Here is a 15507-nt window from a genome sequence, read left to right as displayed (position 1 = left end):
TGGGCTAAAAATGATTTTCATCTTGTCCATTTCTTATCCCTGCTGAATAGGGTAGGATAAGTTAGTTCAGGTGTGGGTTTGGAACTAAAGGCGTGTAGCAATTGACAGTAGTACACAATCAATGTGTTCAACACACACAAAGGCTTCAACTAGAAAGTCAGACACTGTGGCAGCATTTAACTTTGTGTCAATAGAAGAACAGACTGCATTAATTGTGTTTCATTCTGATTTTTTTGTTGTTTTTTTTCTCTCCAATGGATTGCTTGTACTTCATATGTCTACTATAATGCGCAACCGTCACTGTCACTTAGGGATTATGAAAAGCTCTCTTTTTTTTGCAGATCATCCGGTGAATGAATTTTTGGATCTGTTCAGTCGCCATATGCTTCCTCATGCAATAGATGAACCCCACATTGATGCAGAATCAGCTCAGACTGAACCCTGTACTTCCGACTCTGTGCAGGATTCGTCTGAATATATTATATTGGATCCTTTCTTTCCAAACATTATAGAGTTTGAAGAAGAGGAAGACTGTGAAAATACTACTGATGTTACAACTCCTCCAGCTTTGCAGTTCATCAATGGAAAGCAACAAGTTACTAGTGCACCTAAAAGCACAAAAGCTGAGGAAGCGAGAAGTGATCAAATTGAAAGTGTTGCACATTCAAAAAATGTGACCTTTTCTCAAATCAATGAAACAAACACATTTATAATACCTGAAACTGAAGCTTCTGGTACTATGCAACCAAGCAAAGCTGGAGAAGTAATAGGGGCGTTTGAAGTTACACAGCCGACAGCAGATGTTGCAATGTTAGAACCTGTTTACAGTGGTGAGTCAGAAGTTGCCACAACAGATAAATCAATAGCCATTACTTCTTCATATGAGCAGTCTCTGCAAAACAATAAAGAGACCGTAACATGGCATGGAACTGAGGAGAATTCTACTAAAGATACAAAAAACTTGCTTTTAGTTACTAGTGAATCTTCTGGAGATGACTCCACCGAATCAGATTTATCCAGTTCTGTCTTCTCAGAAATTGTGACAATGGAAAGAAAGAATGATGATGAAAAAAATTCTGGTATAACTTCTACTCCTGATGCATTTACTGTGGAAAGTTCTGCTGTGACTGCCTCTCTGGATGCAGTTTTTAATACCGCTACAGTAGGCATAGGTGTGAAAGATCTTATTCCAGAAGAGGTGACCCCTGCTCCAGGAGATCATTATAAATCAACTATTAAACTTAATGCAAATTTCCCTGTTGAAAGCATTCTGGAAAGTAGTCATACAGTAAAGCCTGATATGAGTGCTGCTTCTTTTATAGTTCTAGAAGGCTCTGGAGATGTAGAAGAGGACCTCACTATAACTTCAGCCATGACAACGGAAGCATCAGTAACAGAAACGCTTTCAATGCAAGATACTTCTTTGGGCTCTGGCACAGTGCTGCCAACAGAAATTTCTGTAACTGCTTTGGGAGTCGCCTCTGCTTTGCCCAGAGGAATAAGCACTCTCTATTCTGCTTTTGATCAAAGTTCTGAAGTAACTGTTGCCACCAATTCTGTGTCTGAGTTTATTACAGAAAAAGTAGTTGTCAGCTCTCCTGAAACTGAAAAGAAAACTGAAGGTGAAAAAGAAATACAGACCACTGTTTTTACAAGTCAGGAAAATTTAGCTACTGCTGCAGCCGGAAATTTGGAGTTGAATGAACTTGGAAGCACTACTAATGAAGTCAGAACTGTAAGTCAAGAGCCTACCCTGCCCAGAGAAGCAGTAGCGGTAACAGGTACCATGAGTTCTGAAATCAAAAAGGTCACCACCATTCCTCTCTTGAGAGAGAAGAAGCTTTTTATAAATGAAGGATCAGCAGAAGAACCAGCAGACATATTTTCAGGGGGTCCCACAAGAAAAGTGGTAAGTACTGACTCCCTGTTTATTGATCCAGGTTCTGGAGACATAGATGTTGTCATTGAGTCTGCTACTTTGACTTCAGTTCCATTAAGGCCTGTCACTGAAACACAGACAGAAAAGCATGAAGGAAAAATTTACAGCATAGATGATGTTTCATTGAAGAATGCAACAACAGAATATGAAGAACATGCAAGAACAGATGAATCACCGGTACCAGTTTCAAGTACTGGGTCAGATGGCTTGACAGAGGAGTCTGGAGTAGCAAGTCAGATGTCTCAGGAGGTGTTTAGTATGGGAAACCCAGGAGAACAAAACCAGGAAACAGAACCAACTTACACAGTTCCTTCTGAAGTAAAATCTAGTCCTGATTTGACAAAAGAGAAAATACCTTATGTTACACCAGGAATTAAAACTAAAGATTTAGAAACAGGTGAGGTCACATCATCGACAGAATCAATGCTTAGTAACAGCCCTCATGACATCATGGTGACACATGGTACTGGCAGTATCAAAGCAGTAGCTGAATCAACAGAAAGCAAAAATTCAAAAGTTAGTTCTTCTACTGTCTCATTAGGCAAGATTCTCCTGATTGAGCATGGCTCTGGAGAAGAATTTAAAGGTGACAGCAGCACCACAAAACTAATGTCTAATGGGCCTACTGAAGAAATACTTGGAAGTCATTTCCCATTTATTGATCAAGGATCTGGAGAAGCAGACACATTTGTTGAATCATTTGAAAAAACAGCAGTTTCACCCACTGGAAGACCAGAAACACTAGAGAAATATGACAAAGAAGTTGTCAGCACACCATCTGTAGATCATGCCTTCACTACCGAACCTAATGAGCTGGTCACAAGTACCAAACACGAAGAAACCAGAGTGGCAACTGTAACTGACTTAAGAATGGAAGAGAAAACAACTGGTGAACTGACAGTGAGAGCTTTTTCTACAAATCTTCCTTTGGTGGAAGATATACATTCTGGGGAAGACAGGCCAAGGGAAATTTCACCAAAAGCTATAGAATCCTCTGAAGAAACAACAATAGGCCCATTCTTTAAAAGTACACAGGCTAACCATGAACATCTGGGATTCTTAAATGTTCCGACTGTCAGTCCATATTCAGAAGAAAAGGAATTAGAAACTGAACCTGTTAAAAAAATACTTTTGCCATTTAATGATGACAGAGTAACTGAGTCTGTAAACATTGAAAGGAAATACATAAGCTCTCCAGTTACAGATATAGAGCAAGAGGAGGAGCTGGTACAAAATATTTTCCCTACAAAAGATATTCCCAGATCACTCCTGACACCTAAAGAGGAAAAGCTAACAAATAATGAGTTCATCAGTGATCCATTATTTTCAGGACAAGGATCGGGAGACGACCTTGCTGTTATTCCTTCTGTAGTGCCATTGTCTGTCAAAGAAATCATGAGTACCTCAAGTCCTCAGGCTTCTCATCCTGCAAATATGGGACCCAAACTTTCAACTGGCAAGACAAAAGATTTTGAAAGAGGAAGCACTCAATCAAACACTGAAGTTAATGAAGAAGCTACAAGTGCTGTAACTGAGCTGCTGTCAGAAACAGAAGACCAGTTCCCCAGCTCAGTGATTACCAGCTCCCCAGCTTTATCACAAGAGAGTTCCAAAAGCTTCAGCTCTAAAGAGATTAAAGGGACGACACCTTATTTTGTTGTGACTGAAGAACCTTACAATACGGAAACTAACTATAGGAGGGGAGAAAATGAAACCGATAGGACAACAGCTACTTCTAAACCTGTTTCTCAAGAGAAAACTTCACATTTGCTGATTAAAGATGGCGTAACTCCCGTTTCTGTACTACTGAGTGGAACTCCTAATCTTGAAACAGAAGAATCACTTGTAACATCATCAAAATTGCCAGGTGGACTATTACCTGAAAGCTCTGGAGAAGGATCTGGCTGGGTTAGTGTTTTGGATTCATCTTCTCCTGATATGTTTACTCATTTCTCAATACCCCCTGTGTCAAAAGTAGAACTAAATGCTTCATCTAGTGTTCCTGGGGAAGTTTATTCTGAAGTTATGACGACAGAGGTACCAATAGATAGATCACAGAGTGTGATCACAGGACTAGCATCCCTTTTTACAGAGGAAAAAGAGATGGTGGCAAATACATCTGCTGTTCAACCTAAGACAGCTACATCAGAAGAACTAACAAGTGATACTGGGATATATGAGAAAATCATTCCCATGATTGATGATAAAAGAAGTGTTATACTCAATGTTTCTGTTTATGGTGATATTACGCTAATTGAAGAACGACTTCAAATCCCATCCGAAGAAACAACTATTATAGATATGGATCATTCAAAATCAATGCCTGAAGATATAATAAGCGTGCAGACAATGCCAAATCCTGTCATACAAACAACATATGGTGGCGATGACAGCATGACAGCTGAAGGAGACAAATACTATTCAACACCTAACTTTTCCATAACAAAAGGGAAGACACATGGATCTGGTGATAGTCTTTCTTTGACTACTTCCAGACAGCCAAGTAGTGAATCAGTAACAGCTGAGCACAGACCAAAATCAGATGACAAAGATTTGGGTTCAGGGAACACCATGAAGTTTGCAACAGAAACCCTCATCACTACCAAACTCACTGAAATGGGCATTTTCTTCCCTACAGTACCATCACTGGCAAGCCCTCATGTACCTCAGGAGACTAAACATATGGTATCAAGTACAGTGGAAGACATCTATGAGCTGAATACTTCAGCAAACAACCAAGTAATAGCAGACCAAAGTGAAACAATCCCTGTCTCTGGCTTTTCTGGAATGGGCCAAGAAGAACTGGATGATAAGCAGCCTGTGGTTCCTTCACTTACACCAGTTTTAGCTACTGATACAGAAAAGGCTTTGACAACTGACATGTTTGATGTAAGTATGGTCACCACACAGTATACGTCCGACCTCTCAACTGTATCATCTAGCAAGAATGAAGAAAAGCATCCTACAGTATACACAAACACAAAATCGGCATCAGCAGAGTATGAAGAAGCAGATTCAGTAAGCTTCTACTCTACTCCTAAATCCTCAGTAACTGTTCAGTTAGTTAATGGAGTATCTGAGTATCCTGAGGTAATCATTCCAAGTACATCATCATCAAAGGATTCAAATCAGTCCAATCATTCATCAGAAGGAACCTTCAAAGAGGTTAGTTCGGATATTGCGGCAACATACAAACCACCCACTACAGACCTTCTTGACAGAACAGAATCTTCTCTGCTAGAGTTTTCTCCCAAGCCTGTTTCAGAAAGCACAACTACTGAAAGTACTCCTCACTTTAATAGACTTGTAACAGACGGGACACAGCAGACAGAAACCTCTGAAACTGATTTGGCTGCTGAGGAAGAAGCTACTGTTTCTGGAGATTCTCCATCAATACATGTCATGCCTACTGCTTTTCTGAATTTTGGAGAAAGAGCAAGCACAGATGTTCCAATAGTTAGCACAATAAAAGTTGAAGCTTCCTCAGGGAGAGTGAACAACCCCCATCAAGAAGATGACAGGAGTACTGAGAGAGAGATCCCATGGCTTTTTTCCACACCTGTTTCAGATTCACGCAGTAGTGGTGAACGTGAAGTATTTAAACCTGACCAGGAAGCAGTTACAATGGTAGCTTCCTCTTCACAACCTTTGGACAGAAGCACGGAAACACAATCAGCTTTGGTTGGTCTAGAGGAGATCACAACAATTTCTTCTAACATTGCAACAAATAGCCCTGCCCCTGGAAACAATCCATTTCAAAATGAGCAGTCAACGATAAGCTCTGAGGAACCAAACACTATTGAACTTGTAACTTCATCATTTTCCCTTCCCGAAGTCACTAATGGATCAGATTTCCTGATTGGCACCAGTGTGGGTTCAGTTGAAGGCACAGCAGTGCAAATTCCAGGTAACTTCCAAATATGATCACTATTGTATATGTTTGTTGTGATACTTGTAAATGTGTGTCTTGAGTCTGATAAGTGATATGACAATCAGCACTGTGTGAAATAACAACAGAACTCATAAGCCTCCTGAGGCTTTGAAATCAGCATGATTGTAACCCCTACAAAGTGAAGGAGAATGGGGGGACCGAAACTCAGGCTCAGCGACTTTTCCGGAGTGTTTGCATCGTGGAGCTCTGGATCAGACTTGAGGTGACCATCCAGTTCTAAAAGACAGGAAGGTAACATTGATTGTGGTAGAGAATTCAGCTGTAATTATTAAATTTTTCAATTTCCCACATATATTTTTGCCTGATAGCTGTTCTGTGTTAGCATGATGATAGTACTTATACAATTGGTTTACAGGTAGGGTTGTTTTATAACATCTTGACTCAGAGAGCAGATATAGTGAACGTTTTAGTATCAGAATTTTCTACAAATACCAACTTTTCTTAACGTACAAGATAACTTTTGCAGACAAGAGAAAACCAAGACTTCGTATTTTCAGCCTGTCTGTATCTTTAACTTGTTGACACAGTGTCTGTCTCTTATAAATTACAGATCTTTTTGCTCGATGTTATTTGCCACATTATTTTGTTTTACATAATGGCTATTAGGCACCATTTCACCTATTTGGTGAAATAGATGATGAAGGCAGCATCACTATGAGTAGTGTCACTTCAATTTATATTTTATCTAGATACGCCTGAGGAAAGAACCGATCGGGCTTAATCTTATAGGGTTTTCTGTTATTTTTTCTCAAATAATCCAGGTAGCTGTCAATTTGAAAATGTTACTGGGAAAATATCCAGTCTGTAAGAGGGCAAACAGTACAAAAGAGTAAACACACAATAAACATTGCTGGGTGCTTAACATAGCCCTACATTTGGGACTTTCAGTGAAGCAGTCCTAAAACAAGGACCCTATGTTATAGATATTATCAGATTCTTTTCAAAACCTCCAAAGAGAGATCCTGCCGACTTAATTACAATCCCACACTTACGTAGACAGGATTTTCTTCTGAAGGCTTTCAACTGAACCTTGTGCTTTCTGTTGATAGGGAACTTGGTATTTTAAGAAGACTTTGAATGTCTAACTTGCAAGGGTAAAATAGATGTTACTTATCTTTTACTTGATAAATCATAGTCAGATTGTTTTGGAAAAATGTAACCAAAAATCTAAACTTTTCTCATGTCTCTGAATTAACTTAGGATATAGTACTCATCCTTTTTTTAAGTTTTTCAAAGCCTTCTTTTGTCCCAGAAGGACTGCCTTCATAATTTTCCTTTAACTCTTAGAAGCTAGTACTTAGAAATTGTTACCTAGTGCGTACTTATTCGTGTGAATGATTGCTCCCAGGCATTAAATCAAATGCAAATACCTAAGTATCTAAACTCAGTTGAAATAAACATCATTAGAAGGCATAAAGCTCTGCAAGAAAAAGCTATTTAAATCATAACTCCCGTAACAACAGAGGATTTCACAGCAGGTAAGCTTTTATCTTTAGTTCAGTTACGAATGTACCTTGATTTGTATTCTTGAAATATGTTTTTAAGACATATGCATGTATGAAAACATCCTTTCAAAGAGATAAGACTTTGTGGGCATTGACTGATAACGAAGTGAAACAACAGCAGACAGCCAGTATGTTCTGTGTACCCAATCATTTTACATAAACTAACCCTGTTCAAAAAAAAAGCATTCTCCATTCATTTTGCATATGTTTAACTCTTTTCAGCTATAATTAATTGTCATGTCATGCAAACTAAATCCTCAATAGAATATCATGACTACCAAATACAGTAAAAATTGCTATAAAAAATGTAATTCTGAAAATTATTTATACTGGTTCATAGTAAATGCCATGTTGTTGTTAAAGTTGAAAATAGTGATGCCTGAAAATAAGGTTTACTATATTACAAAACTATCTTATTCTTAGTAGTCTTTTATGATAATAGAGTTTCTGTAACGCTTGTAAAGCCTGCAACGTCAGTGCAGACATGAAGAAAGATTTCTTCTTCCAAAAAATCAAAAAGACACCAGTTCCTTGAAACTACAGAGTCAATTTTCTTTTTCTACTTGTCTAACAGGCCAAGATCCATGCAAAAGCAATCCCTGCCTTAATGGTGGTACCTGCTATCCGCGTGGTTCATTTTACATCTGTACATGTTTGCCAGGTTTCAGCGGCGAGCAGTGTGAATTAGGTAAGCTGATGCCATCAAGATACTGATTAAGTTGGGCATAAAGTTTTCATATGTGAGATCTGAAGAACTGGTTTGTTTTGAAGTTGAAGAACACGTAGCGAGGCCTTACTTAAGAAAACAACAAAATGAAGGAGGTCCACTTACCTTTTCTCTCTCCCTATAAAGTACACAGGTGTGTATGGACACAAACATAACAGAATTATAAATGAATTACATGAACTAGAATTCACAGAATTAAATTCATAAATACATCAAATAAAACCAAATAAACGTTAATATTTGGGATAGCTCTTAAGAGCGTTGTGTAATTATTTGAAAGAGTGGTAAAATAAACTAATTCCAAATGTGACTGAGAAACTGAGCACTGAATGCCAGCTTGATATTTTTTTCAAGGACATCTGTGTTTACCTGCTATGACTTAAGTTTCAGAGGCTCACCAGTACAGTTCAGAATAACTAGCTTTTCCTTCCAACCAGCGAGCCACAGTATGATGAAAGTGGTAGTTTGTCTGCTTAGTGTAGAGCTTGTTTAGGCTTTTGAAAAGTCATAAGTTTCATTCCCTGATAAATACCATGGATTTGCCTGTTGCACAGGCGCCTGCGAAATCTGAAATAAAAAAACCCTCATGCAACGTTGCTAAAATAACTTCAAGTCATCATATATAGCTCGGGAGAACAAAAACCAACCCCACCCAAAGGCTGATATCAGTGCAGTATAACTGTCAGGATTACTATGGTTTTATTTGTGTTCTGCAAGACAGTATGAGATTAAAAGAATAATTAGCAGTGGTTTTCTCTGCTTTCCTAGCTCACGTTGATGAGTTTGCTACTTTCCTAGTGGGTTATTGCTGGTAGATATCAAGCTTTAGATGTTGCATCTTAAATCTTATTTTTCAAGGAATATGGTTTCCTCTGCTTGCAAACCAGATGTCAGAGAAAATAATTTTCTTTTTTTTTTTTTTCAGATTATAAAAGAATAATCCGCCCACTTCTTGTCCCCTAGAACTCTTAATGGCTTATTAACAAATTGGAGTGGGACACTCCATGGCCAGTTGCCATATAAAAAGTAAATGTTGGTGTTTTTAGCCCTTGATTCAGGGGTATTCTGGAAATATGGCATACAATGTTGACTTGAGATTCAGGGATATTGTGTGTATACGGCACAAAACGTTGGCTTGAGAGCTTTCCAAAAGACTGGAACAAATAGGACCTAGCATAAAATTTGAACAGAAGTAGTTTTTCTAAATAAAAATATTTTTAAAAAAGCCTTTCACATGATGCAGCAATTATTCCTAGGATTGCACAACTGTTTGTTGTAGATACGTTTAACTTCTCTCTTATATTTTGTCAATCACTACCGGCAGTTCACATTGATGTTTGCAAAATACGCGTTGAAGTTTAAGCTGTGATTGTTTCAGACGAACAGGACTCATCAGAAAACACCATATGATCTTTATAAAGATACATATTAGCTTATAACCTATGCAAATAGATGCACAAAGTAATTATATTAAACGAACTAGTGCTCCAATCTAAATCATAGAATCATAGAATCATAGATGATGATCATTGTCTTCATAAAAGATGAAGACAAGGTATTTTAGCAGCCAAAAGAGTGAAGGAAAGAAATGTTATTTGTTTACTGTAGAGCCATAGGCTCAGCAGTACACCTCTGCAGGACTATGAGTGTTACTATCTGACTGGTCATTTAGTGAGATTATCTTTATGGTGCTTTGTCCTTATCTTGATAAGATTGATAAGTCCTTATCTTGATAAGACAAGGAAGAAATCAGATATGCAAAACAATAAGATGACAGGGCATGCTGCTTTGCAGACCGAAATTAGCAGGTTTTTTTGATGGTATATGATATTTCCAATGTTTGAGATTTGTGAATATATTTGAGGTCTCCCATACTTGATGAGAATTTTTTGTGCCATGGTCACACACTCAAGTCAAATTTTCCACCAGTATGGGAAAATATTACACACTGCACAGTACCACTTCTTTCTCAGACACACAATGAGGAATTGAAGGTCTAGACGTTAGAAATTAACTCAGGAGTCAGGGTGCAGGACAGAAAATTTTGGGTAAGTAATGTCACATTTCCTGAGGAAACTGCTTCTTGGCTTGTGATTGGAGAGAAAGGAAGGTTGTGCATAGTGAAATCAATTATCATGCAAATAAACGGGTCACTTGGATCTTCCGCAATACTTCATTCTTCTGAATTGAACTGGTCCTAGTAATAAGTAGGACTAAGGCTTAAGAACATTTCCCTTCTAGGAGGTGGGTGGATTATAAAAACACTTTTATCTTTATGTTGCAGATGTCGATGAATGCCAGTCTAACCCATGCCGGAATGGAGCCACGTGTATAGATGGCCTCAATACCTTTACTTGCTTGTGTCTGCCAAGCTATATAGGTGCTCTCTGTGAACAAGGTAAGCTGTATTCACCAGTCTGTGGTGATGGAGGTTATCTGTTTTCATTTCATCACCCTCCTGGAGTAACTAGGCAAAGCCTTCTAAAAAAGAGAGGATGGAAGAAACTGTCAAAGTCTGTGGGAAGTCATCAGTGATGAGAAGAGATGATAATTTTTGAATACGTTAGACTCTCATGGTTTGTGGTTTAGGATTTTTTGCTTAAGGTTGCATCTGCACCATCTTTTGCAGATGGACGAGAGCAAACTCTGCCCACATGCTAAGCTGATTGGAAGTCACATTGCTGCTGTACCAAATATAAACTGATATATTAGGCAGTCTCTATGTCAAAATAACAATAGCCGTACAGTTTTCAGGTGGCTCCAAGGCAAGCACAGCCTGCTGATATTGGCTTGCAAACTGCCAGGAAGACACATAATGAGTTTCTCTCATTACTGTAGTGATGCTTATGATAGTGAGTGGGAGCAGAGTTACTCTCTGACCAAACTTCTGTCTTAAAAAATTGTGTACAGTGTAAAAGATATATGAGTACCCATCACTTCCAACAAGCACGACTGGGAAGTAGGAACAGTGTACTGTATATGCCAGATTATATACGCATTCACTGGGTACACCAGCCTTGACAACTTCATGCCAGAATTTTTAAATTAATTTGTTCTGTGCTTATTTTAGGAAAAGTAGGTGCAGGATCACAATTACAAGGAAGCTGTAAAAGGGTTTCTAAACTGGGCATCTGAAATCAGGTTAATCGTCCAAGTCTCTAATTGTTAGAGCATTGCCTGCAAGAAATCCCACTGTATTTACAAGAAATATTTACAGTGTAAGATGCTTACTCAATATGTGCATGTAGGAGGACGAATAGCGTAGCAAAATCTGTTCTGTCAGCAAGACTAATGAAGGCATTTCCATGGGAAAAAGAAATGGTGTTTTAAAGTGTACTTTCTAAAGTCTAAGAAAATACTTTTCTCTTTTTCTTCAGCTGAATGGTTTTGGTCACAGGTGAATAAACTAGCCCTTTGGATTTTTTTAATTAATATTGTGTATTTTCATGTTTGTTTCTGATCTTCAGCGAAAGGCAGTTTGCAAACTCTTCCTGCTCAACCTATGTAGATTTGTTTATTAGAGCTGAAAAATTCTCAAAGTTGACCAGCTCCAGCACTTTTCACTGCTTAAATTTTTCAGTAGTCTGGCTAACCTTGTAATTTGGAAGGACTTTCTCCAAAATTATAAGCTGACAGTGTATTCACAACAAAAGAAATAAATGTTCTCACTCCTTTCCTCCTCCCCTCCATTCCAGCAAATCCATAGTAGTGAGTGAGTCTGAGTACCGTGGTAGCTTTAAGCTGCTTTTTATGACCAACCTGAGAGCATATTTTAGGTGGTTAATGGGAACATTTCCTAGTTTGTCAATCAGAACCAGAGCCCTGCTCACTCAGCTTTGGAATTTAAATTTCCTCCACTTAAAGTCCTGCAGTGGTTTGGGACTTGGGAAAAACATTTAGTGCCAAATTTCCACTCCACCAGACAAAATAAAACTGTGTTGGCAATTCAGACACGGTTGTCTGGCAAGCAGGCTTTATTTCAAGGCACCAGTCCTGACCTCACTAGATTTAAAGACCAGCCAGAACGACAGAATGCGTACCTTGGTGCCACAGGAAAGGTGGAGTTGAGCACACCGAGATTATATTTCATTACTTTTTTTTTTTTTTTCTCCTCCAATATATACTATTCATTTTAGAAAGCTTCAAAAAAAAAGTCAAGCTGAAAGGCTTTCTTAGGCACAGTGCTGAGTATTTAAAATGTCATGGAAGGGAACGGAAGCAGAGAGCGTGCATCGCCACTGGAAATGAAGCTCAAAGTACGAGATAACTCCACCGTGTCCTGCTCCTATGACACTGGTGTAGGAAAAACATAGAGCTCAGAATTTCACCCAAATGCCCCCATGGGACTTTTCCAGACTAAAGGATGTTCGGCTGATGTATTACGCCTGTGTTAGCGTTAGGAGGGGATGTGACCAGAGGACCGTGCAGCTGCGCATCAGGGAGCTCCGGCAGGTGGTAGAAGTTAGAGGAGCCTTCAGGGTGATCTAACCTCGGGTGAGGGAAATCAACCCTGAGACTCAGTCAGCTGTAATTGGCTCCCTGACAGCCTTTTTCCTTGCCAGGTGGAAACAGTTCAGCAGACAATCTGAGCCCAGGAACTTCTTCCTGAAGAGAGCTAACGTTGTCTGATGTTAGAAATAGAGCAGCTGAGGGTGTTTCCTTTTTAAACTAGATCAGTAACGCAGCATCGCTTCTGGGTCAGACTAGATTAGAAGCGAATGGAGTACCTCTGTTAGATACCCTCTTTTGCCCACCACATATATCTTTTCAAAGTACAGATGCATGTTCTGCATGGCACTGGGTGCCATTTGAACATCATGTTTTAAAAATGCAGAAATATCCCCCAAACCACTTTTTCAACAGTAGATCTGGATGTGAGTCTTATTCTGGGGGAGCCGTCGGTTTTTCCATTGTCGCCCATCTGTGAAAAGCCCTTATGAGAGCTCTTGGTGTCCAGATAAATGAGCCCAGATCGCCCAGTTTTGCTGCCTGAAGCATTGCTTTGCAAGCTCCATGTTTGGGGAAAGAGAAGGGTTGTTTGATACCCTGTCTCACACCGGGCTGGTGGAACCGACTGTATAGTCCCAGGGACCAGCAGGGTGTATGAAAGTCTGTGGCTGTTGTTGCATTATCTGGCCATCTGTATTTGTGGTCAGGAGTACTTTACTTCATGAAGAGTTACATGGGAAACAACAAAATGGTAGAGACTTGCAATTTGAACCTCAATTTCAAGAATAAGTGATCTTTATGGGAACTGGATGAGCACCTGTTTCGATTTTCCTTTTCCTTCCGTGGCTGGTTAGAGTTTCCTTTTCTTCTTCTCTTTTTGCCATTGGCGTCTACCTGCTTTCAAGGAATGTTGTTTGTGTTTTAAACTTAAGGTTTGGCTTTCTCCACTGCAGGATCTCTGCAGGCACACCTAGGCGAGCCTGTTTACCAAATGCAGCTGCGTGCATGGACCTGTGTGCCAATGGCACATATGTGTTTGTTACAGGACATGCCTCCTTGGGGTAATACAACCGACTGTTCTCTTCCAGGTTCTGGAAAAAAAAAACAACTGTGTTTTTTCATCATTGTATCAGGAACAAGGTTTTTTTATACCCCAAGTTCATTGTTTAAATGTCTGCAATTACTCCCGTCTCATTTGATTCACTTTGTTCCCAGGGCTTGGTAGGTTGGAATGGAAGTATTTGAGAAGGGCTCAGTGCAAAGATACTTTCTGAAAACAGATGGTCTCTAACTGATGTCTTTCAGCTGAGAAGGGATTATTTTGAGTATTTACCAGAGAAATGGTTTCTCCTCAAGATGTGTGGGCTAAGGGGCCTCAGGCGTTTGTTCATTAGTTGAAGACAGACAGTCACAGATAAAATTCACAGCGGAGCAAGACTCACATTATGTTCTAGTACCCGTGTCTCAGTCTTTATTTTCTTTAAGTCTCTTACAGAATTTCTTTTAGACAAGGGACCTATTGTCAGCAGCTTACTGCAGCTGTTGAAAAAGTGGTACCTATCTATGTATTAAACCTACATAGAACTTTTTTTAATGCGGTGTTTAGAGATGTTAATGCATATACAATTGCAGTTACAGAGAACAGAAGCTGTGTAAGTAACTCTTTGCACACATCACTGAAAAAGCCTGTGAATTGTCATAAATCTTAAGGCTAGTCAGACAACGTTTAAAACACCATAAATATGGCAAGCAGTGTTTCAGTCTTTCCGTTGCTTTCTGGAATAAAGTTACGGGAAGCTGTGATTACCTCCCTGGATAAGTATACAATGAACATGGAGTATTGTACTCAGTAAGTGCTTGCACCTCCTCTGCTCACAGGTGATCAGGTCAGAAGATTTACAGCCACCTGCAATTAGACTTTACTGGTTCAGTAAAGGCACTAAAAACTTACACGCATATGGAGCCCTTACCTTTGTGTCACACTTTCAGCTTTGTTAATGTAGTAAGATACACACACTCAAGACAAAGCACTGCAGAAATGAAACAGTCCCCACATTTTTACTTTCCAGGTTTGCATTTTTCATCCTCTAGCCTCCTGCCTCTCCTTTTCCCCATTCCTTTTTCCACTCATCTCATGAACCTCTCCTTCCCCCCCCCCCCCCAAAAAAAATATTCCTCTCTTCCCCTTCTAAAAATCCTATGTATTTTATAGCCATCAGCACTGTCTTTTCCTGTCTTTGTAGATTTGGGCTACAAACAGGTGCAGAATAAATTACTCAACTGTTCCTTTTTGGAAAACATGCCATTTTGGATATGGGGGAGGAGCTGTATGTGCACTGCAGTGCATGCATTTCAGCTAAGAGCACCTGTGTCACCATTTGGCATCTTCTGTCTTAAAAAGAGAAATTTTATTATTTATGATTCATGCTCATGCCCAGTCTTCTAGGTTTTGTGTTTTCAAACCTCTTTGCTTCCCCTATGTGCCTTTCAGCAGATCTTCTCTCAAACTGTGCACTTCTTCCCTAGCAGAGGCCAGGCAAGGCTTGATTAGAATAGCCTGGAAATGCTCCCTGGCCACGATTTTCTCAGCATGCGATGCTGCTTGTTATTATCTGACTTCTTTCCTGTGGGACAAGGGGGTCCCTGAACAAGATGAATAATAAAATCTTAAGTGCCTTCACAAAGGACATAGCCTTATTAGTCAGCATTGTGTGGTTAAACAAATGTTCTAGAAAACCAAAGGCAGACTAAACTTTAAAATGACCTAAATGCCAGAGATTAAAGCTGTATCTGCAGCCTGCACCTCATACAGAATACAAGGAGGGAAAAGATAAAAAACCAAGTTGGTAGTATAGATTACATTCCTTTTTCATAGCTGGGATTACTCAAGGCACAAGCAGTTTTCTACAGCTTAACTGGTTGAAAATAGAAGAGA

At 39.3% G+C, this 15507-nt stretch overlaps 1 protein-coding gene across 3 annotated transcripts in view; it reads left to right on the top strand.

The window, feature by feature from the left end:
• The window catches only part of VCAN (versican), a 116523-nt gene that overhangs the window by 78536 nt on the left and 22480 nt on the right, over positions 1–15507 (top strand). For all 3 annotated transcript variants that reach the window (XM_063320160.1, XM_063320159.1, XM_063320157.1), the window contains exons 8-10: positions 342–5846; positions 7971–8084; positions 10408–10521. In XM_063320160.1, the coding sequence (XP_063176230.1) occupies positions 342–5846; positions 7971–8084; positions 10408–10521 (5733 nt within the window). The remainder of the gene's footprint in view (positions 1–341; positions 5847–7970; positions 8085–10407; positions 10522–15507) is intronic.

This window comes from Chroicocephalus ridibundus, chromosome Z (genome assembly GCF_963924245.1).
Source record: "Chroicocephalus ridibundus chromosome Z, bChrRid1.1, whole genome shotgun sequence".
NCBI lineage: Eukaryota > Metazoa > Chordata > Aves > Charadriiformes > Laridae > Chroicocephalus > Chroicocephalus ridibundus.
This window is presented reverse-complemented; position numbering and strand designations above follow the sequence as displayed.